The 23,275-nt window shown below is 55.9% G+C and overlaps 2 protein-coding genes and 1 long non-coding RNA gene across 14 annotated transcripts in view; 1 reads left to right on the forward strand and 2 right to left on the reverse strand.

The window, feature by feature from the left end:
• LRCH4 (leucine rich repeats and calponin homology domain containing 4) lies at positions 1 to 11,431 on the reverse strand. Of its 4 annotated transcripts, XM_024249545.3 has the most exons (18): positions 11,189 to 11,431; positions 7,599 to 7,743; positions 7,324 to 7,450; positions 7,059 to 7,164; positions 3,999 to 4,135; positions 3,748 to 3,860; positions 3,508 to 3,607; positions 3,170 to 3,260; positions 3,013 to 3,089; positions 2,846 to 2,907; positions 2,622 to 2,738; positions 2,435 to 2,503; positions 2,254 to 2,357; positions 2,048 to 2,131; positions 1,594 to 1,679; positions 1,227 to 1,364; positions 1,061 to 1,138; positions 1 to 644 (listed from the first exon to the last, which is right to left on the reverse strand). In XM_024249545.3, the coding sequence occupies exons 1-18, from the start codon at positions 11,406 to 11,408 to the stop codon at positions 447 to 449; spliced, it is 2,052 nt and encodes a 683-aa protein (XP_024105313.2). In that variant the 5' UTR covers positions 11,409 to 11,431; the 3' UTR covers positions 1 to 446. The 4 variants fall into 4 exon arrangements, with proteins under 4 accessions (XP_024105313.2, XP_054416243.1, XP_024105314.2 ...); XM_054560268.1 differs by lacking the exon at positions 2,622 to 2,738 and having other exon boundaries at positions 11,189 to 11,409; XM_024249546.2 differs by lacking the exon at positions 2,435 to 2,503 and having other exon boundaries at positions 11,189 to 11,409.
• The window catches only part of FBXO24 (F-box protein 24), a 15,316-nt gene continuing 3,230 nt past the window's right edge, over positions 11,190 to 23,275 (forward strand). The window contains exons 1-8 of one of the 4 annotated variants that reach the window (XM_054560272.1): positions 11,190 to 11,971; positions 15,308 to 15,406; positions 15,505 to 15,688; positions 17,034 to 17,269; positions 18,154 to 18,388; positions 19,722 to 19,880; positions 20,442 to 20,563; positions 20,965 to 21,096. In XM_054560272.1, the coding sequence (XP_054416247.1) occupies positions 11,933 to 11,971; positions 15,308 to 15,406; positions 15,505 to 15,688; positions 17,034 to 17,269; positions 18,154 to 18,388; positions 19,722 to 19,880; positions 20,442 to 20,563; positions 20,965 to 21,096 (1,206 nt within the window). In that variant the 5' untranslated portion in view covers positions 11,190 to 11,932. The other 3 variants (XM_054560271.1, XM_054560273.1, XM_054560270.1) reach the window with 3 other exon arrangements.
• The window catches only part of LOC112134296 (uncharacterized), a 14,085-nt gene continuing 5,542 nt past the window's right edge, over positions 14,733 to 23,275 (reverse strand). For 5 of the 6 annotated variants that reach the window (XR_010140813.1, XR_010140815.1, XR_010140817.1 and 2 more), the window contains 4 exons: positions 21,802 to 21,889; positions 18,196 to 18,445; positions 15,541 to 15,662; positions 14,733 to 15,413 (listed from right to left, as the gene is read on the reverse strand). This is a non-coding gene — a long non-coding RNA (uncharacterized LOC112134296). Of the gene's footprint in view, positions 15,663 to 18,195; positions 18,446 to 21,801; positions 21,890 to 23,275 lie in introns of all 6 variants that reach the window. The other variant, XR_010140814.1, reaches the window with a different exon arrangement.

The following is a 23,275-nucleotide window of genomic DNA, read 5'->3' on the forward strand; positions in this document are numbered from 1 at the left end:
CACGGTCTGTACAGTTTATACACAGAGATAGGGACCCAGCCTGGGCCCCGCACCCCTACAAATATAGATCCTTTCTACAAAATAGAGATCATTTAGCCCCCCCATAGCAGCTGTTGGGGGGGAAGGGGAGGACACAGGAGGAAGGGGGAGACTCCAGCTCCTGCCACCCCTCATGGGGCACAGAGAGCAGGGGCAGGGCCGGCGGGGACATGAAGGCACCATCAGCACTGAGAGGTGGGGACTCGTGGGGCTACTGGAGGGAGGCCAGAGGCTGGGGGCCCAGGGTCTGGGGGCACCAGAGTGGGGCCTCTGAGGTCAGTGTCTGTGAAGGGGGTGCACTAGTGTCTTTGGTCAGGGCTGAAGGCACCGCAGGTGGGGTCGGGTGGAGCAGGGGCCTTATAAATAGAGGGAGAGGGAAAGGGGTGAGGGACGGCCAATTCTGGGGCCTAGGAACCCAGGAGCCGAGTGTAGGTGACATAGAGCAGCAGCATGAGGACCACGTAGAAGACGACGAAGCCGCCCAGACCAGAGGGGGGCCAGAGGGGCGGTAGGGCCTTGCCCCCCACCCGCTTCACGGCCTCCAGCGCGGTCCGCAGCCCCCGGGCAGTGCCCTGGAGGAGATCCGAGGGCGAGCACAGGTCAGCCTGGGGGAGAGGAGAGCAGGTGGACAAGGACAAGGGACAGACGTCAGCAGCAGCAGCAGGACAGTCCCTCCCACCCCTGCCCTCACGTGCTGGGGCCAGAACCACGCCCACATGCTGACGTGCCAGGCAGGGGGAGTGCAGTGCAGGAGAAGTGCAGGGCAGGGCATGTGCAGGACAGGTGACATGCAGGGCAGGGGGCGTGCAGAACAGGTGACACGCAGGACAAGATGGGGCCTGCAGGGCAGGGCATGTGCAGGACAGGTGACATGCAGGGCAGGGGGCATGCCGGGCAGGGCAGGGGCAGCCTGTGCCTTCATCTGAGAGCAGACACCCGCTGCGAATGGAAGCCCACCATCCATGCCACATGCTCGGCTGAGCCCGACATGCCACCACTCTTTAGAAAGCAGCCCCCATACCTCAGGCACCCCCATTTTTCGACAGGCTTCTAGAAAACTCTCCACATTCTTCCGAGCCTTGAGGGCACTGAGTTTTGGCTGGGGTGGGTGAAAGAAGAAAACGTGGTAAGGGAGAGGCCGCAGCTGCCCCGGCCCATCCCCCACCTCTTCCCCGGCCCCAACTGACCACAGCAGGGGAGGGCACATGGATGAAGGGCACGGAGCGCGGCCGTAGCTGGTTGGCCAGCTGGCACAGGATGACCCCACTGGCCAGAGCCTCGGCCAGGTCCTCAGGCAGGGGCCGCTGCAGCCGGGACTCTAGGACCTGGCCGTGGAGATCACATAGAGCAGGGGTCAGGGAAGGAGAGGCGTCTGGGAGGCAGGGAGAGTGGGGGGCTCAGGGCTAGCAGGGAACTTGTACCTGTCCCTTCCTGTCCTCAGGGGAGGTGCCAGAGTGGGCACAGGGGATGTGGAGGGAGGCTGGTCCCAAGGACAGCAACACAAGGAGGTGCCCAGCCCAGGCCCTTGCCCACGCAGCTCCCGCCTCTGCTCACCTGGCGCAGCTGAGTCATTAAGTCCTTCTCATCTGGAACCTGGGGGGACCGCCGAGGTCTCAGGACAGAGTCTGGTGAGGAAGGGCCTAGGAGAATAAGGGGGGCATAGGGCTGCCTCCACTGCTCACCACTGACTCTGTAGCTGGGTCCCAGTGGCCTGGCACCCACACCTCCTGCCTCTCTGCTTGTGGGATTTTCTTTTTTTATTTCATGGAGATGGGGTCTTGCTATGTTGCCCAGGCTGGTCTTGAATTCCTGGGCTCAAGCGATCCTCCCACCTGGGCCTCCTAAAGTGCTGCGATTACAGGTGTGAGCCACCACACCCGGCTTGCTTGTGGGATTTTCAACACAAAGGTACAACAGACCCAGAGGGCTCGCTCCCAGGGCAGAAGGGTGATGTAGCAGTTGGTGCTGGCAAGCACTGGGTCAGCACTGGGGAGGGTGGGACACCCACCTGAGCCACTCTGAGAGGAGGAACGGAAGAGGAAGCTGTTTGGTCTCTGAATGGAGCCAAGCGGCCGTGGAGCAGGTGCTATCGCTGGGGCCGGAACCAGGGACACAGCGACAGGGGCAGGTGAGACAGGCATCCCCTCTGTCCCTCTCTCCCAACCAGCCCTCACCAACACAGGCCCCATCCTCCTCCCAAAATTCCTGTCCTACCTGGTCCAGCTATGGGAAGGGGCTCCTGGGAGGCGGGGGCAGGGGCGGGGGCTCCCTGCCCCGCTGCAGCCCCTGCTTGGGAGGCACTGGACTTAGGCGGGCCGCTGAGGAGAGACAGAAGGGAATTAGAAGGATGGTTATAGGAAGAGGAGTGGGGACGGGATGCTGGCAGGAGACCTACTTGTGCATGGCTTGAGTGGACACAGCGGCGGCCCCTCCCACAACAGCCCTGAGCCCTGGCTTCAAGAGGCTGGAACAAGGAGAGGTGGGGTCAGCTAGTCCCGAGGCAGAACGGCTCAGCGGGGCTCGGTGGCCCCATTTCCAGGGCTCAGTGTCCAGCAACAGCCCCGGGCGGCCCTGGGTCCCACCTATCCTTCCTCGGGGCCCCCCACGCCCCGCTCTGCTGCTGCTGCCGCCGTTCCCGCTCCTGCCACAGTTGCAAGGTGTCCGGGCGCCGCCGCTCCTCCCCTGCCGGCTCCTCCCGCCTGAGGGACCAAGACAGGGCAAGAAGGGCAGACCCCGGGGTCAGGGAAGGAGGTGGTTGGGGGGTGGGAGGATCGGGCAGTGGCATCAGTTTGGGGGCTTGAGGTACCTGCTGCTTGGTGCCCTCTCCCTGTCCCCTGCCCCAGGGCTTAATTCGGGTGGTCGCTGCTCCTAAGGAGAGAACAGCAGAGCAGCTGAGGGCAGGCCTGTGCCCACGCCTGCCCTGTCCCCTCCTCCAGCTCCCCTCCCTTGGGAGAGGCACAGCTAGGCTCTCACCTCCACAGTGCCTCGCTCTTCATCCTCCCCGGGGACGTGGCTGTCGATGAAGTCAATCTGCTCAGGGTCTCCGTCCGCTGGGGAGGCCAGCATGTCAGCAAGTGAGCGGGGACCAGGCCCTGGTCCAGCCCAACTCCCGGCCAGCCCTGCTACTCACCTGAGCCGTCCTCCTTGCGTTCTCTGGGCCCCCGGGGCTCCCGGGCCAGCTCTGAGATCCGGAATGAGAGCTCCGAAAATTCATCTGTTGACTGTAAAGGCAGAGGCAGAGATAGGAGATGGCCTCTCTGCACGTGGGGGCTCGGGACCTGGGGGGGTCCTGCGTGGGACTAAGCTCAGGGTCTCTGCTGAGCCAGCCCTTCCCTGGGATGCTGGGCAGAGGGAAGGAAGAGGACAGCTCCAGCCTCTGCCTGGCACCCTGCAATTTGGAGGTCCCCAGCTCAGAGGTGCTCTCCCAGGGCTGACACCCTCAATCTCCCATGGACAGGACGCCCTTACCTCATTTCCAGACCACCTCTTGCTGCCACTATCAACACTGTGGAAGCCTGAGTCCAGCCCGCCATCGTACCGATGTCCCGGAAATAGATCCTCTGCAGGGCTGGGGCCAGCCAAGCGGATCTGGTCAGCCTGATGCTGGACAACAGCCCCCCATCCTCCTGCCAGAAAGCAGGGGGTACCTGGGGCCGGGAAGGGGCATTCAGTATCCCAGGGCTTCCTTCCTCCCCACCTAGGACTTACCAGGGACTGAAACTCGGGGGCCGAGAAGGGGCCAGGTCCCCCAGGGCCGACCCACGCTGCCCGGCCTCTGTGGACAAGTACTTGAAGATGTGAAGTTTCCCCTTCAGGCAGACCTGTGTGCGGGGCAGCACACGCCAGGGAGTTGGCAGGGAGGGCAGCTCCCTGGATCCTGCTCAGCTACCCAAGGGGACCAACCCCACTCCTGCCTAGCCATACCCCTGTCCCCGTGGCCCCCCAGGCACCTGCCTCACCTGGGCAGGTGGACTCTGCAGAGGGTTGCTGTCCAGCAGAATGACCTGCAGGTGCCTCAGGCGGCAGAAGGAGACTGGGATTCGGGAGACGCGGTTACAGGAGAAATCCAGGCGGACCAGAGGGAGGTCCCCCAGCTCTGGAGCAGGTGGGCAAGGGAAAAGTCAGGAGCATGCTCAGGGCTGTGGCCTCACACTCACTCCCTCACCCTTGGCTCCAGCTGGCCAGTCACCCTGGGCCCAGCACAGCCTCTCCCCTGGGTGGCTCAAGTCATTCCCCGGGAACAACCTCCCTGTTCCTCTCTCCACGCGATTCTGGTCCACGGTCTAAGTGAGCCTCCCTGAGAGGGCCCATCCGGACGTCGGCTCAGCCTCCCCGGGAAGGCCCATCCGGACGTCAGGTCCCACCCAGCCCTGTCTGTCCCTCCTCACTCCTCGCCTGCCCACTCCACACTCGAACCCACCCTCCATTTTCAAATGATCAGCACAAGACACAAACCCTGTTCAAACACCTCCTGTGACATGCACCCAGGGCTGCCGATGTTGAGCGGGTTGTGGCCGCCCGGGAGTCCCCTCTCCCCAGCACGGGCCCAGCACTGCACCCTGCATGAAGTGCTGCCTGCCCACAGGGAAAGGTGCCTTTTGCTCATCTTAAAAAGGCACAGTCTGGGCCCGGCGCGATGGCTCACGCCTGTAATCCCAGCAATTTGGGAGGCCGAGGCTGGTGGATCACAAGATCAAGAGATCGAGACCACCCTGGCTAACATGGTGAAACCCTGTCTTTACTAAAAATACAAAAAATTAGCCGGGTGTGGTGGCAGACGCCTGTGGTCCCAGCTACTTGGGAGGCTGAGGCAGGAGAATGGCATGAACCTGGGAGGCGGAGCTTGCAGTGAGCCGAGATCGCGCCACTGCACTCCAGCCTGGGCGACAGAGCGAGACTCCATCTCAAAAAAAGCAACAACAATAAAAAAAGGCAAAGTCTGGATTCAAGGTGGCCATAAGCACAGAATAAAAACCACAGCTCCCTAACCCAGCATGAGGAAGGCTTCCATGACCTGGCTCCATGCACGTTTGCCACCTCACTGCCTACCCCTCCGGGCCCTCAGCTTCTGAGCCTTCCCAGGTGCTGTTTGCTCAGCTGGGAGAACTCCATTTTCCCCGTCCACGCATCTTTCAAGGTTCAGCTCAAGCGTCACCACCTCGGTGGATCTTTCCAGACATCCCAGATTGGGTGGAACTCATTGCTCTTGCCTCTGTCCCGGGGCATCTTGCTTGGATTTCTTTTCATGGCCCAGAGAGAGCCCTTCCTACCCCTTTTGACTGGGAAGGAAGAGGGCAGGTGCGGAAAGGGTCAGGGAGTGGGCAGACAGGGAAAGTGGATGACCACCTCACTCCCTCCTTGTTCTTCAAAACCAAGTTCACCCTCAAGCATGGCACAGGCCTTCCTGCCACGCCTGGCTCCTCTTCATAAGCCCGTGCTTTGCACATGCTGGGTCCTCTGCCTGGATGCAGAAGGGTGAGGAATTCTCCTTCAATGTTCGGCTCCCACTACGCCTGCACCTCCGGTAAAGTCTTCCCCAGGCCCCCCACGCAGAGTCCAGTGCCACCTCCCTCTAGCCCCCACCCAGGGAACCCCCCGACGGAACTTCCCTATGACTGTCTCTCCTCAAGAAGCCATTAAATCCCTAAGAGATGGCCCCAGATCTTAGTCACATCACCCGCATCTACCTGATCCCAACACAGGAATCATACACACACACACACACACACACACACGAAAACCACACACACACAAACAACACACAGACACACAGACACAAACACACACAACACACACATAAACACACACAACACATACACACACAACACACACAACACAGACCTAAACACACATAACACATACACACACAACACAGACCTAAACACACACAACACATACACACAACACAGACATACACACAACACAAAGACACACACACACAGACACAAACACACATACACGTGCACACACAGACACAAACACACACGACATAAATAACACAGACATAAACACAACACACACACAAACACAGACACAAACACAGACACACATACACATGCACATAAACACACAGATACGTACACAGACACAACACATACACAAACACACACACACATACAGACACACATACATGCACACAGACACACACACACAAGACATAACACACACAGACACAAACATACGCTGCTGCCTGCTGAACAAAAGGCATGCCTGCTTTGGGGCAGAGGCTATCAGTGCATCACAACAAGCACACTAAATGAGCCACTTGGGCCCTGGCACCGGCCCTGGCATCTCCGGGAAGAGTGGCAGAGCATCCTGACTCAGGTGTTTGAGAGCCCCTGCTGGGGTGAGCAGGGCTGCTGGATGACCTTGAAGGCCCCTTCTGACCTTGCCAGTCTACCTGGAGCTGATGCACCCACCAGCTCCCCTTCTGTGCCTATGTCCACGTTTCTAACAGAGCTGCTCATCTGCGCCCTGCCAGCATCAGAGGGTTGCTAGGTAAAGATCAAATCAGATCGTTTACAGTTTGTTTTATATACTGCAAAAGCCTGGGCAATGAAGGTGTAATTCTCCTCTGAAGATTCCTGGCCTGTAACTTCTTCAAAGCACATACACTGTTATGGACCGAAATGTGTCCCCCAAAAAGTCCTCTGCTGAAATCCTGACCCCCAAAGTGATGGGATTAGGAAGCGAGGCCTTAGGGAAGGAACTGAGATCATGACGGTGGAGCCCTCATCAGTGAGATTTGTGCTCCTTTATCAAAGAGGCCCCAGAGGGCTGTCTCTGCTCTCCGCCATTGGAGAGTACCACGAGGAGCCGGCAGTCTGCAGCCAGGAAAAGCACCCTGCCAGAAGCTGACCATGGAAGCACTCAGATCCTGAACTTCAGCTTTCAGAACTGTGAAAAATGAATGCCTGCCATGTATAAGCTACCCAGTCTGCAGTGTTTTCGTTACCGCAGCCTGAGCCAACTGGGACGCACACACAAACACCTTCTCTCCAGTTCTTCATTCTTCTCACCTTCGGGCAGCGTACTGAGCTGGTTCCTCCGGACATTGAGGTCCCGCAGGGAAGAGAGGCCACACAGTTCCGCGGGCAGGGAGTGGAGCTCGTTGCTGCTCACGTCCTGATATCAGGAAGGCAGTGGGAAGGGGCCATGAGACCAGGCCCAGCAGAACCCACCCTCCCGTCTCTGTCTTTGCTCCAGGCCCTCCCCAACCTCCCCCTAGAAGGTCCCTGCTGCCTGGCTCAAGGGTCCCTTTCCTGGCTCCGTCCCCATCCTCACAAGCTGTCGCAGGCTTCCCAGGGTGCCGATGTCAGGGGGCAGGGCTCCCAGCTTGTTGTTGCTGACGATGAGGACCCTCAGGGGCAGCTGGCAGATGTAGGGTGGCAGCAACGACAGCTGGTTTCGGCTGTGGAAGGGAGAAAAGGCAGCGGGCTGGCTCCCCAGGCATGGCATCCCAGCACTGCCATCCTCTCGGGGTCACCGGGTGGGTCACTCAGTAGTACTTGAGACTGAGAAGGACACGCTCCCACGTGGCCCTGGCTGGGCCTCCCTACCTGAGGTTGAGGTAGGTGAGGGCTGTGAGATTCCCCAAGGCTGGGTTCAGGCATCTCAGGCAATTGTGGTAGAGGCTCAGGCCCTCCAGGGACACCAGCTGGCACGCCGCCTCGGGCACCTCAGGAAACCGGTTCCGGGACAGGTCTAGGGAAGAGGAGGTGTCAGGGGAGAGTTGCGGAAAGGCCCAGCCCCTGACAGGACCTTCAGTCCCCCCAGAGCCGGCTGCCCGCTCCCTCACCTCCAGACTTAAAGATTAAAGGCCATCAATGTGGCCTCTCAGGAGAGATACCAAAGCCTTCCGCCAACGGGAGCACATTCCAGGCGCGACCAGAATGGCACAGGGAAGGCAAAGGCCTTAGCGTCACTGGGCTGGAGAAGCCTCAGACTTGGGGGTTGGGGAATGTCAATGGAGGGCTATCCTGGAGAGCAGCTGGAGTCTCCAACTCCTGTGGTTCCTGTTCAGAGATGCTAGGTGAGGTGGAGGACAGAAGGTGAGAGGAGGGGTCGGTGCTCATGAGAAAACAGTAAGGCGAGGGGCTGGGGGGCTCCCGGAGGGAAGATGGGAAACCCCTGGGGCAAACCACAGGGAGAGCCCATCCCTCCTCAGGGCCCTTCTTCCCTACTCCAGTGTGTTTTCCACATGGGAAAAACCACAGGTCACTCTCTTTTGGTTCTAGAGATAAAGTCCCCGACGCCGGACGAGTTTTTCGCTAGCCCCAGGGACCAGCAAGCCAGGTCCAAAGAACCATAAAGTTACCGATTCCCAAGGGCTGGGAGGGAAGGGCAAGAAGACCTGGTTGGAGATGGGAGCTGGAGTTCCCAGGTCCCTCCCATCTGGGCTTCTCTGGCCCAGGGCAGGCATCCTTCCTACCCTCTGCTAGCCCTAGCAGCCCCACTCTGCTTCCTCTCTTACTGACACAGACTTCAAGAGATCAGCAACTGTGTGAGCATCTCAGGCATGGCAAGGGTGGAGAGTGTGGGAGGGGGCTGGGGTCTACAATCGCTCTCTTATCTGGAGCACCGCCTTGCTATGCGGAGTCTGGCAGCCTCGGGATTCCCTGTAGCACGGAGCCACTGATGGCTTAGACCTGGAGAAGCCTGCCTTTCTGTTTCCTCAGCCCTGCCTGTCCTGGGAGGGGCCCAGGGCCCGCGAGGGGGAGTCCCAGGCCACAGACCTGGTGAGCTTCTCCAAGAGCCCTTCTCAGGGAAGGGCAGGCCAGCAAAAGCAAGCAGAGGAGAGGAGAAGCCGGGTATATCCCCCAAGGAAATGAGTCTTGTGACAGGAAATGAAGCAGAAACAATCTGTCAGGTTCTGGCTCTGGTAGGCCCCGTGTTTACCAGGGTGGATGACAGCCTGATGCTCCGGGACCCCTCTCTCTTCCTCTCTGCCCAGCCCTGGTGCACACACAGAAGCCCTGGCCTGGGAGATGACCATTCTGGAGAGGGTGGGGGGATGGCATCTGCCCCTCCCAGCCTCGCCTCCACCTGCCCGCTTTCTCTGCATTGGCAAATGTGTTTGTGTGTGTGCATGTGGACGAAGCGGGTGGAGACCGAGTTCTCAGAGTTCTGATGGGGTAGGCAGTGGCGGGGACAAAAGCTAGGAGCAGAAGGGAGCTCAGGCAGGAGGCAGGGCACAGGGGGCACAGGATGTGGTCTGGGAGAGAATGAGCTGCACTTCTCCTTTGCAAGATGGCCCCTCCCCGCCACCTCAGGATTCTTCCTACTATCACCCCAGGGAGCCTAGTCCAAGGGAGATCAGGGACCCAAGACTTAGGGGACACGCAGAGAAGACACTCAGAAAGAGATGGGAGATGGGAGGGGAAGGCTCAAGGCAGTCCGGGCAGCAAGACTGATGCTTTTCGTCTGCTTGGAGGGCGAGGAGAGATGGAGGGCAGGGTATGGGCAACTGTATGTTTTTGTCACTTCCCCTTTCTGTCCCTGCTTAGGGAGAGGGGACAGAGGAGAGAATTCTGGACAAGAGGGACCCCACTTGGCCTAGAACCTGGGCCCTGGAAGGACTGAGGATTCCTGCGTAGAGAGTGGGGCAGACGAGGGTTCTCGGGAAGCTGGGATTTCTGCCCCCCCAAGCTCACAGGAGCGCGGCTGCACCCTGAGCCGGAATGCTGGGGGAGGAGGGGGCAGGGGGCGGGAGATGGGAGGGGCCGGGGAGCTCCGGGTAGTTTTCCCCAAGAGTCCACACAGGGACAGCCTAAGGAAGTAAAGAATAACATTTGGTCTTTGTCAAAAAAACAACCAAGGGGGAGGGGAAAGGAACAGACAGTGAGTGTCACACAGCTGCTGAGGTCAATCTGGAGTGTGGGGTTAGGTGGGGGTGGGAGGGAACCGGGCTGTAAGGGGCAGGAATGGCTCCTGGAGCTCACTCATTCCCCATCTCACGTGTTGCAGAGCAGGCGAGATCAGTGGGGAGGTTTTGACTGGTTCTCCCCAGAAGAGAGGAGAGGGTGTGTGCCAGTGCCGGCCTGAGTGTTCCCAGGTGAGCAGGCACCTGCTTAGGGAGAAGTAAGCACTTTCCTCCAGCTCCGGTCCCCCACCGTGCAGATGAGAGGAGGAAGAGGCCTGGGCTGGGGTGAGGCTTCGGGAATGCAGTCCTCCTCCCTGATCCTGATCCCCACCCCCAGCTGCCGGGCCAAGGTCATAGGCTGCCTCCTGAGTAGCTGAGGCCTGACTCACCTGTCACAGTTAAGTCCCCCACCCCCTACCATCCACAGACACCAGGGTGGAGGGTGCATGGTTGGACAGATCCTGCGGGTGGAGGCGTGGAAGGACAGTCTCTAGCTGGCCAGCACTCCCAGCTAGGAGATAAGATTTCCTTCCCTCCAGCAACGGCCTCAAGTCCCTCCCCTGGGGGAAAGCAGAAACTGAAATGGGAATTCTAAGATCCCTATGAGGTCACAGGCTCCACAGTGACCTCACAGGCTTAGGAAGGAGGAGGAGGAATCTCAGATAAGCGGGTTGGGGATAATAGGCGGAAGAGCTCAGGGAGAAAAGAGTGAGGGGAGGTAGAGATTTGCTTCTTTCCCATAGGCTGGAGGGCTGCGTGGACAGTGGAGAGGGCCAGGACCTTAGGGGGCGGGGTTGCGGCACAGAAAGCAGAAACCTCGAGCTTAGGGGCCAGTCACTGGGAAGGGGGTGCCTGGGGCTGTTCGGATCTGGGTGGGACGGGGGTTAAGAGGTGTAGCTAAAGAAGGAGAGAAAGCAGTTATTAGAGGAGCTCGTGGGGACTGCTTCATAGACCGATTGGAGCTGAGGTTAAGAGATCATGTAAATAAGCCAACCAGGTGAGGGGCGGGACCATCCTACAGGTGCGCAGCTATGCAAATAAAGAGAAAGGAGGAATCTCTCCCAACACTCGGAGGCGCCGGGCGTTCTGTGCAAACGAGAAGCACGTTCATTGTCTAGGGGGTTCTCAAAGATGGGAGGGGGTGGCTGCAGGTTTACGGCAATCAGGAGGGGCAGCAACCCTGGCCGCCAGGTGAAGGGGCGGGCCCGACTCCCGGGCTGGGCGGGGCCCGGGGTGGGGCTATGCAAATGAGGGTCCTGGTCGGGCCCGGGGCCTGGCTGCACTCACCAGCCTGAGTGATGTCTGACAGGTCGTAGCTACGGGCCGCGCCCCGGGGGAAGTGCTTCAAGCGCCGGTTAGACAGGTTCAGGGTCCCGGTGGCCACGGCCTCCTCTAGGGCCCGTTCTGCACTGCGTCTCCCCGGCAGACCTGGAGATCCGGGCACGGAGGTCGTGGCTGCCGCTTCCTCACCCCCAGCGGCGAGTGGAGCCGCTACGGCCGCCGCCATCCGCTCCCGGCGGCTCCCGCTGCCTGACTGACGGGACCGGCCGTCCCTCCTTCCCCAACCCCCTCCTTGGAGCCGCCGTAGTTGCCTCAAGGGGGAGGGAGCGGTGGCCGGGACCTGACGGACCAATCGTGGCCCCGAGACGCGTCAGAAGCGGCCAATCAGAACCCGTCAGTGGGGTGGAGCTCCGGCGCCGGAGTCTGACGAGAGAAGGGAGGGGAACAAGGATAGAGCGCTCGCCAACGGCCGGCGCTCCAGGCCGTCCCGCCCAGCGCAGCCGCACCCAATCACAATGCTCAGATCGGGAGGTGGAGCCAATCAGGTCCAACCAAGAGGAGGGGACACCGGCACTCAACTAGCAGGAAAACGGGCCGAGGGACCGCAAGCAGGGGGTGCCTAGTCCTCGTCCCCCAAAGACCAATCGTAAGCCAGATACAGGCGAGTGACTGTCAAGAAGGCCAATTAGAGCCTCCGAAGGGAATCTGGACCGGCCTCTTCTCTGAGGGACGGCTCTATCTACCAATAGCATGGGCGAGAAGGCGGTCCCTTTGCTAAGGAGGAGGCGGGTGAGCTAGAACTTTAAGACTGAGGTTAAGAATGAACGCGGAGCTCCTGGCCGGCCGGGAACACAGTGCGCCGCTGCAGTGGCGAGTGCGAGCTGGACGTGTTACGGGGCTAGCCGGCGTCCAGGGTTTGAGGGGAGTCGGGCGACTGCTTGAGGCCAGTGCACTGGCGGTTGTCGCAGCTGAAGGGACAGCGGGGGGACCTCCGACGGTGAAGCCTCTGGCAGGGGTCTCGGGACCCCCGGGCTGGGGGCGGGCGGGGGGCTTCTCAGAGCCTGGAGATGCCCAGCTCGAGGAGGGAGGGTGTAGGTGCAGCGTTGCACGGTCTGCCGTCTCACCCTAGGAGCTCCCCTGGACAGGAATGGAGAGGGGACCAGACAAGGGGGTTTTAGAGGCTTAGAAAGGATCTCACCTCCTAGAACACGCCCTTGGTGCTACGAATGCAGAAACTGAGGCAGAGGGAAGTTGATGCGTTATCAAGAGCGAACAGCAAGTTCCTGATGGCTGGCTTGCTCTAGAAACCAGGTCTCTGGATCCTCCACGCACAGCCCTTTCCCGCTCCCTCAGTTTTCACAATGGATGTTTTCACTCCCTTCCTGTCTTCCTCCTTCCCTCCCTCTCCCTTCCCTTCCTCTTTCTTTATTTATTTATTTATTTATTTATTTATTTATTTTTATTTTTTGAGATAGAGTCTCGCTCAGTCGCCCAGGCTGGAGTGCAGTGGCGCGATCTCGGCTCACAGCAACCTCCACTGTCCGGGTTCAAGCAATTCTCCTGCCTCAGCCTCCCGAGTAGCTGGGACTACAGGCACCTGCCACCACACCCGGCTAATTTTAATTTTTTGTATTTTAGTAGAGACGGGGTTTCACCGTGTTGCCCAGGCTGGTCGCAAACTCAGGATCTCAGGCAATCTGTCCGCCTTGGCCTCCCAAAGTGCTGGCATTACAGGCGTGAGCCACGGCGCCCGGCCTTTTTTTTTTTTTTTTTTTTTTTTTTTTTTAAGAAGGTCTGATTCTGTCGCCCAGGCTGGAGTGCAGTGGTGCAGTCATGGCTCACTGCAGCCTTGAATGCCTGGCCCAAGTGATCCTCCTGCCTCAGCCTCCCAAGTAGCTGGGACCACGGGCGGCACCACCGCACATGGCTAATTTATTTTCAATTTTTGTAGAGATGGGGTTTTGCTATGCTGCCCAGGCTGGTCTCAAACTCTTGACCTCAAGCGATCCTGCCTCTGCCTCCCAAAGTACTGGGATCACAGGCGTGAGCCACCGCACCCGGCCCACAGTGGACTTTTTCTTTCTTTTGAGACAGAGTCGCTCTGTTGCAGTGGCTTGATCATGGCTCACTGCAGCCTCCACCTCCCACCTCAGCCTCCCGAGTAACTGTGACTACAAGCACGCACCACCATGCCAGCTAATTGTTTTTTGTAGAGACAGGGTCCTACTATGTTGCCCAGGCTGATCTCAAACTCCTGGGCTCAAGCAATGCTCCCACTTCGGCCTCCCAAAGTGCTGGGATTATAAGCGTGCGCCACCAAGCCTGGCCCACAGTGGACTTTTTCTGTTCACAACCTCTCGTTTGCCTCCTGGGGTGAAATGGAGTGAATAAAGGGGACCCAAATGCAAGAGGAATGGAAAATACCTTTCTGTCTACTTGGAGATCTTCCTTTCTAGTGGCATGAGTCCCTAATGCAGTCCCCTCACTATGTGGTAGGTTGCCCAGAAACAAGTCACTGAAGTTGCTTTCTCCTAAGTTCACATCTTAGAGGTTGATATTCCTGAGTAGTTGTTGAAGTATTAAAATTCCATCTCAGGCATCCCAGCCTAGCTATGGCTAGGCACCACACATAAGGGAATTTGGGTGGTCAGTCTGGTGCAGTCAATGAACAGATCTGTGACACTGTGTGGTGAGGGCTGGTGGTCTGGCAGGATGGGACTCCTCTGAGCCCCTGCAAGAGCCAGCCACTCTTTGGATTTCTTGGTGTAGATCTGCCCTGATCGGTACAGACACAACCCTGACCCCTGCTGTTTCTCCTGATAAATGTCACCCCACATAAGACAAAGCTAATATCAGAGACCCCGGGAGAAATCCTAAGCTTTCAGAGGAAATCCATCCCTTTCTCCTACCTTAATAGGTTGTCCTTTATACATGCAATGATGTTACTGTCCCTCAGGAAAGCAAAAGCAGTCTTCTTTTTTGTTTGTTTTTTTTGAAACTGGGTATCATTCTCGCCCGGGCTGGAGTGCAGTGGCACGATCATAGCTCACTGCTGCCTCAAACTGGGCTCAAGCAATCCTCCTGCCTCAGCCTCCTGTGTAGCTGGGACTACAGGGGTGCATCACCACACCTGGGTAATTTTTAAGTTTTTTTTTTTTAATATAGACACAGGGTCTCTCTATGTTGACCAGGCTGGTCTTGAACCCGTGGCCTCAAGCCATCCTCGCACCATGGCCACCCAAAAGTGCTGGGATTTCAGGCGTTAGCCACCGGCACCAGGCTGCAGTCTCCTTTTGGATGTGTTTTTTCACAAGTCTAAAGAGTTTGCTGAATCATTTGTGAGCTAAATGATTATTAGCACAGTCACCTCTCCATCTGATCTGTGAAACTGAGTTTATAGTTTTTTGAGTCTATACTCTTGAGCTACAATCCCTAGAGGCCTTGGCCTGCTGAAATGTGAGGAATTCACTAGTGTTTCTCTACAGAGTTAGTGCTAAAAGGGCCTTAAGTAGGAAAACCTCCTCCTGCTCCCTGAAATAAAGATGTCACCTACCAGTAATTCACACTTTATTTCTCCAGTAAAATGCATATCCCCTGAGCCATGTGATGGCTAGAACTGAGCTAGAACCCAGGAGCTGTCTAAGAGATGGGTTCTGGGCAAGATTAAAGGGAACAGGTCACAGTGGCCAAACAGTGAGGTCACAGAGAGGTTTGTTAGCCCCAGACTCCATGGGGGAGGGGCCTAAGAGGCAGAGGGGCCCCAGAGGTCCCCCAAGCCTAGGCGGGGGACATGGTGTGGGAAAGCCAGCAGGAACAGGGGGCCAAGGGCCTAGGAGACAGGAGGGCAGGAGCAAGGAGGGGGCAATCAGGATGGTCAGGAGAAGCCAGAGACGGAAGCTGCAAAAATTCACCAGGCTGTGTGGACGGGAGGAGGGGCTCCGGGTGAGGGGGATTGGCTGCAGGAGATCGGGAGGAGTTATTTGGAGAAGTTAGGGATGGGTCTGGAGAGAGAGGGGAGGACATAACTGCACCCAGCTGGAGTCAGATGAGCCCCAAGATAGGCGGAGAGAAGGGAAAAAAGGATGTGGGACCCTCATGGGACGCTATGCACCCCTTCTTGGGTAGGTGAAGAGAAGCTGCCCTTCTTGTGGCTCGGAGCTTGGGGTTGAAGAGAAGAGGGGGAAAGGGAATCCGATTTCCATCCAGTTGTTCCCCCCAGAGCTGGTGAGTCCTTGGGGAGGGGGGTTAAGAATAATAGGATTGGGGGCCAGACCACCCAGGGGCCACCAATGACTCCCCGCTTCTTCCCTCCTCCCTCCCAGGTGGAGCATATCATCTCATTCCTCCCAGTCAGAGACCTTGTTGCCCTTGGCCAGACCTGCCGCTACTTCCACGAAGTGTGCGATGGGGAAGGCGTGTGGAGACGCATCTGTCGCAGACTCAGTCCACGCCTCCGAGATCAGGGTTCTGGAGTCCGGCCCTGGAAGAGAGCTGCCATTCTGAACTGTACACCTTCCCCAGAACCTCCCGTTCTCCTTGCCTCTGTCCCACCTTAGCCTTCCTGCTCTCTAAAGTCCCCTGATGACCCCCACACTCCTAACAGTGCTTCCAGGGCCCGTTTCTCCAGAAGAAATGGGTCTAGTTCAAACAGTCTCCCTTGAGTACTTCCTCCAAGTCTTCGGAATCCACCCACAGCCCCCATTAGCAGCCTCCCTGCCAAGTCTCCCTCTGTACACAGACACTTGCCGCTTTTTCCCTAGGGGCATCCCTCACTCCCCAAACCTGGAGTTTTCCCTCCTCTAACCCAAGGCTTCTGAACTCACTGTTGATATTTTGGGCAAAATAATTCCTTGTTGTGGGGAGCTGTCCTCTGCATGGTGGGATGTTTAAGCAGCAACCCTGGCCTCCACCCACCAGATGGCCAGCAGCATCCCCCTTAATTGTGACAACCGATGTCCTTGAAGGACAAAATCACCCCTAGCCTGAGAACCACGCCATAAACCCTCTTCCCCTCCAGGGATCCCCCAGAGTGTACTTCTTACACTCACTGGGAGATTAAAAGAGAAGGGGGATCCAGAAAACAGATCCAAAGCTAGGGGTGAGGGAGGATGACCGGCCTTCATTGATCATTCCTTTTCACTCCTGTTTCTGTCTCTTCTCTTTTCTTTCTTTTTTTCCTTTCTTTTCTTTTCTTTCTTTTTTTTTTTTGAGGTTTTTTTTTTTTTTTTTTTTTTTTTTTTGAGACAGGGTCTTGCTCTGTCACCCAGGCTGGAGCACAGTGGTGCAATCTTGGCTCAATGCAACCTCCACCTCCCGGGTTCAAGTATTCTCGTGCCTCAGCCTCCTGAGTAGCTGGGATTACAGGCTCCCGCCACCACACCTGGATAATTTTTGTATTTTTAGTAGAGATGGGGTTTTGCCACGTTGCCCAGGCTGGTCTCAAACTCCTGGGCTCCCAAAGTGCTGGGATTACAGGCGTGCAAAAATTCACTGGATTGTGAGGATGGGAGGAGGGGCTCAGGGTGAGGGGGAAGGATGCCGTACCCGGCCTCTGTGTCTTTATTCTTAGAGTTTTCTTCGACATCACTGATGCAAGGTTGCACCAAAGAACTGCTCACTAAGAAGCAAATGTTTGACTCTGGGCTGAGGTGGGGTGGAGACTAAAGTTCACATGTCAAGTATAATCTAAGCTTCTTTTCCACATCTCCTTCAAAAGGGGCCTGTTTGTTCCCCTGTCCTGGGGATGGGGAGGAACTACAAACCAGCGTATCTGAGAAATCTACCCAAGCTCCAACTCATCTCCCTTGTGTCATCCCATCCCTTGAATCTTCCATCTCCTTCCTTCCTCCAGACACGAAGGGCCTGTATTTCCAGGCATTTGGAGGCCGCCGTCGATGTCTCAGCAAGAGCGTGGCCCCCTTGCTAGCCCACGGCTACCGCCGCTTCTTGCCCACCAAGGATCATGTCTTCATTCTTGACTACGTGGGGACCCTCTTCTTCCTCAAAAATGCCCTGGTCTCCACCCTTGGCCAGATGCAGTGGAAGCGGGCCTGTCGCTATGTTGTGTTGTGTCGTGGAGCCAAGGATGTGAGTAGCAGAACCCTGGCAGCTGAGAGCCCACCTGTATTAGTCCATTTTCACACTGCTATAAAGAAGTACCAGAGGCCGGGTGCAGTGGCTTACAACTGTAATCCTAGCACTTTGGGAGGCTGAGGCAGGCGGATCACCTGAGACCAGGAGTTTGAGACCAGCCTGGCCAACATGGCGAAACCCGTCTCTACTAAAAATACAAAAATTAGCTGGGTGTGGTGGTGGGTGCCTATAATCCCAGCTACTTGGGAGGCTGAGGCAGGAGAATCGCTTGAACTTGGGAGGCAGAGGCTGCAGTGAGCCGAGATTGCACTCTTGCGCTCCAGCCTGGGCAACAAGAGCAAGACTCCGTCTCGAAAAAAAAAAAAGACATACCTGAGACCGGGTAATTTATAAGGCAAAGAGGTTTAATTGACTCACAGTTCCACATGGCTGGGAAGGCCTCAGGAAACTTACAATCATGGCAGAAGGGAAAGAGGCACGTCTTACATGGCAGCAGGCGAGAGCGTGCAAGCAAGAGCAGGGAAAACTGCCTTATAAATCCATCAGACCTCGTGAGAACCCACTATCATGAAAACAGCATGGGGGAAACTGCCCCTGTGAGCCAATCACCTCCCACTGGGGATTACAATTCGAGATGAGATTTGGGTGGGGGCACAGAGCCTAACCATATCGCCACCTCTCTTTTGAGGACCCAGGCCCCTATCAGTCTTGAGGTGTCTTTCCTATGACTTCTGCCCTCCCATATAGGAACTTGAAATCAAGGGCTCATTTCCCAACTCTGGACCCAAGCATTTCACTTCCCACCCCGGGATCCAGCTGCCCCAGCCCCATCCCATTTTGAAACCCTAGATCCCAGACGCCCTCATCTTTTCCCCCAGTTTGCCTCGGACCCAAGGTGTGACACAGTTTACCGTAAATACCTCTACGTCTTGGCCACTCGGGAGCAGCAGGAAGTGGTGGGTACCACCAGCAGCCGGGCCTGTGACTGTGTTGAGGTCTATCTGCAGTCTAGTGGGCAGCGGGTCTTCAAGATGACATTCCACCATTCCATGGCCTTCAAGCAGATCGTGCTGGTTGGTCAGGAGACCCAGCGGGCTCTACTGCTCCTCACAGGTGTGGCCCAAAGCGGTGGCTTTTGCAAACTGTTTCCTGCAGATTCCTCAGACCCTGCTGCAGAGGAGGGGGAGGGAGGCCCCTCAGACTGGGTTCCATATGCCACCTTATCCTAGTCTCCATCTTAACAGCTCTGCCCTTCTCTGTCTCCTAGTCTAGGATTCTGCTTAATATTTTATATGAATAAAAGGCCCTGTCCAGGTGTGGTGGCTTACACCTGTAACCCCAGCAGTTTGGGAGGCCAAGGTGAGCAGATCACCTGAGATCTGGAGTTCGAGACCAGCCTGGCCAACATGGCAAGACCCCATCTCTACTAAAAAATACAAAAATTAGGTCGGGTGTAGCGGCTCACACCTGTAATCCCAGTTTTTGGGAGGCCGAGGCGGGTAGATCACGAGGTCAAGAGATCGAGACCAACATGGTGAAACCCTGCCTGACTCTACTAAAAAAAAATACAAAAATTAGCCAAGCCTGGTGGCGCGTGCCTGTAGTCTCAGCTACTCAGGAGGCTGAGGCAGGAGAATCCCTTGAACCCAGGAGGTGGAGGTTGCAGTAAGCTGAGATCACGCCACTGCACTCCAGCCTGGTGACAGAGTGAGACTCTGTCTCAAAAAAAAAAATTAGCCGGGTGTGGTGGCGTGGACCTGTAGTCTCAGCTACTTGGGAGCCTGAGGCAGGAGAATCTCTTGAACCCAGGAGGTGGAGGTTTCAGTGAGCCGAGATTATGCCACTGCACTCCAGCCTGGGCAACAGAGCGAGACTCCATCTCCAAAAAAAAAAAAAAAAAATCAGATCTCCCCAGCTTCCATGCCAAGCACCTCCCTATACTCCAAACTGCTCCCAATGTCCTTTATACTTAACCACATCACCCTTTAGGCTTTTTCTTAAAATATTTTTTTCTTTTTTGGAGCAGGGTAGAGATGGGGTCTTGCTATGTTGCCCAGGCTGGTCTCAAACTCCCTGCCTCAAGTGATCCTCCTGCCTTGGCCTCCCAAAGTGCTGAGATTACAGGTGTGAGCCACCACACTTGACCACCTCTAAACTTCTGAATGCCAGGCAGGGCCCTCAATCCCCAGACCTCTCACTCAAATCGGATTCTAACAAATCTGCTAGATTTTTCTCTCTGCTCATCTCTCATGCTGAAGTACTTCCCTGATTTATGGTGGGAACTGGAGTCTGGGGGACTTGGGGTCACTCTTCCCTTATTTCTTTCTCAGCCCCACTCTAGGGCAGTAAGTGTGTCACCCATATGGCTTAGGGAGTCTCTTGAGATGTTTATGTGGATATTGGAGAATCCCCTCCCCAACTAATTGTTTGCTTCCCCTACTCCCAGAGGAAGGAAAGATCTACTCTTTGGTAGTGAATGAGACCCAGCTTGACCAGCCACGCTCCTACACGGTTCAGCTGGCGCTGAGGAAGGTGTCCCACTACCTGCCTCACCTGCGCGTGGCCTGCATGACTTCCAACCAGAGCAGCACCCTCTATGTCACGGGTATGGACCACCTCCCCCCAGCTCAAGCCCACAGCCTTGGTTAGACCCTCCAAACACTGACACCCTTCACCCTTACTCCAGCTGCATGGTGAACCCCTGAGGGCATCCTAGTGAAAAGATGTGTTTATGGCCCGCATGGTGACTCATGCCTGTAATCCCATCACTTTGGGAAGCCGAGGCAGGTGAATCACCTGAGGTCAGGAGTTCAAGACCAGCCTGGCCAACATGGAGAAACCCCATCTCTACTAAAATACAAAAATTAGCTGGGTGTGATGGCAGGCGCCTGTAATCCCAGCTACACCAGAGGCTGAGACAGGAGAATCACTTGAACCAGGAGGTAGAGGTTGCAGTGACCTGAGATTGTGCCACTTCACTCCAGCCTGGGCGACCAAGGGGAGACTCAGTCTCAAAAGATGTGTTTTCAGTTCCCAGGCATCATAGTTGATGCATTCCTAGTGGGTATGAGACTCCTTGGATCTTGTAGCTTTCATCCCAGGTGGGGCCTTATCCCTAGGAAACGGGTGCCCAAAGCTGCTGAGCTGAGGGCTCCTGACCCCCCAGACCAGGGGGGAGTGTATTTTGAGGTGCATACCCCAGGGGTGTATCGCGATCTCTTTGGGACCCTTCAAGCCTTTGACCCCCTGGACCAGCAGATGCCGCTTGCTCTCTCAATGCCTGCCAAGGTAGGCTCCTGGAGGGACGGGGCAAACCAGAGGGGTGGGGCTGTAGGGATTGAAAGGTCTGAAGTATTATAGGAATCAGATGATTGATCCAGAGGGGCAGGGGATCCCCAGGGAGAGGTATGCCAAGAGATCAGCTGGGGGCTGTGTGCGGAGAGAGGCTGAGGAGGGAGGATCGCTTGAGCCCAGGAGCTCTGGACCAGCCTGGGCAACATAGTGAGACCCCATCTCTAAAATATATATATATATATATATATATATATATATATATATATATATATATAGAAGGATATATATAGAAGGAGATCAGCTGGGGATGGCAGGTTAGTGGCTGGAAGACTCTGGAACTCAGAGTTCCTCTGGAGGGAATGGAATGCCTATCCCCTTTCTATCTTGCACACTAGATCCTACTCTGTGCTCTTGGCTACAACCACCTTGGCCTGGTGGATGAATTTGGCCGAATCTTCATGCAAGGAAATAACAGATACGGGCAGCTAGGAACAGGGGACAAAATGGACCGAGGGGAACCCACACAGGTGAGACTGTTTCCCATCAACTCTCATCCCAACCCCTTTCCTCCAATTCCCTAACCCCCAGATCTGTCCTCTTCTCCAGATTCCATAGAATCCAGTTTCTGCTCCTTTGGGAAGTTAAGCCAATCAGTATGTAATGCCAGTGGCACTGCCCCATGTCTTACCCAGGGTTGGCACTATGAGGTCCATTCTGTGCAGTGCACACTGTAAATGCAATAGGAATTTAGTGAAGGGGTAGAGTGGGTGACCTGGGCAGGCTAGAGTAACTTCTAGAAGAGGGAAGAGGTGAGCAGGGGCCAGGTGCAGAGGCTCATGCCTGTAATCCCAACACTTTGGGAGGCCAAAGTGGGCGGATCACTTGAGGTCAGAAGTTCTAGACCAGCCTGGGCAACATGGTGAAACCCCGTCTCTACCAAAAATATAAGAAATTAGCTGGCTGTGGTGGCACATGCCTGCAATCCCAGCTACTCAGGAGGTTGAGGCAGGAGATTCTCTTGAACCTGGGAGGCTGAGGTTGCAGTGAGCTGAGATCGTGCCACCCTACTCCAGCCTGGGCAACAGAGTGAGACTCCATCTCAAAAAAGAAAAAAAAAAAAAAAAAAAAAAAAAGATGTGAGCAGGGCATCGTGGGTTACATAAGACTTAGGTAGGGATAGAGAAGGCATTCTGTGTGATGAGGAGGGGGATAGGCACAAAACTTGCACATACCTGGGACAGTGACAAGACGGGTCTCACTAAAGCACAGAAGGCATCTTGGGAATCACTGAGGTATGAGGTGGTACAGGTGAGCACAAGCCTAGAGAGGTGTAGATTTGGGGAAGAGTCACTGCACGTTCTGGAATAGGAGAAGGCAACCCCCAAGAGGTGACTGAGAACATGTCAGGAGCCTTGTGCAGAGGAGGCCAAGGCGGGGAGCCCGCCAGGAGGCTGTTGAGTGATGACAGCACTTGAGACAAGAGCCTGGTGCTGCAGCGAGAATGGGAAGGAATGGATACAGGAGCTATTTGGGAAGAAAATGAATAGGGCCTCAAAACTGATTAGATGTAGAAGAGAGGGATATAAGACAGAGGTGGCTCTGGAAGAAAGATGATATCTCACACCTGTAATCCCAGCACTTTGGGAGACAAAGGTGGGCGGATCACTTGAGCCCAGGAGCATGAGATCAGCCTGGACAACATGGTGAAACCCTGTCTCTAGAAAAAATAAAAAATTAGCCAGGTGTGGTGGTGGGCGCTTGTAGTTTCAGCTACTCGGGAGTCTGAGGCACGAGAACTGCTGAGGCAGAGGTTGCAGTGAGCCGAGATCGTGCCACAGCATTCCAGCCTGGGCAACGGAGAGAGACTCTGTCTCAAAACAAAACAAAACAAAAACCACACTCAATTGGAAACATCTAGCTGGCAATTAGATTCTACCTGGGAACGTGGTTGAACGGACAGAAGTAGAGACTGAAAAGCAACTCTGAGAAGTAGGCCCCGTGGTAGGCAGGGGATGAAGACGAGGTGCCTCTAAGACAGGCTGTGCACCCCTCTAATACTGTCCCAGAAGGCACGTGAGAAGGAAGTTCCAAATGGGGGTGGTGGCAGGGTTAATTGATGGTGTGACAATGTAAGATACATTTACTACTGACATGGAAAAGATAGTCATGCCATATTTTTAGGTGAAAAAGACTTTTATGAAATGGTTTACATAGTACCATTTATTTTTATTTTTATTTTCAAGATAGAGTCTTGCTCTGTCTCCCAGGCTGGAGTGCAACAGCGCGATCTCGGCTCACTGCAACCTCTGCCTCCCAGGTTCAAGTGATTCTCCTGCCTCAGCCTGCTAAGTAGATGGGATTACAGTGCCCACCACCATGCCTGGCTAATTTTTGTATTTTTAGTAGAGACGGAGTTTTACCATGTTGGCCAGGCTGGTCTCAAACTCCTGACCTCAGGTGATCTGCACACCTTGGCCTCCCAAAGTGCTGGGATTACAGGTGTGAGCCACCGCACCCAGCCTCTTTTTACTTTTTTTATTACTTTTTTGAGACATGGTCTCCGCTGCTTCCCAAGCTGGAGTGCAGTGACACAATCGTAGCTCGCTGCAGCTTCCAACTCCAGGGCTCAAGAGATCCTCCCGCCTCAACCTCCCAAGCAGCTAGGACTACAGGAATGCGCCACTACGCCCAGATAATTTTTTTTTT

This window comes from Pongo abelii, chromosome 6 (genome assembly GCF_028885655.2).
Source record: "Pongo abelii isolate AG06213 chromosome 6, NHGRI_mPonAbe1-v2.0_pri, whole genome shotgun sequence".
In the NCBI taxonomy this organism is placed as follows: domain Eukaryota; kingdom Metazoa; phylum Chordata; class Mammalia; order Primates; family Hominidae; genus Pongo; species Pongo abelii.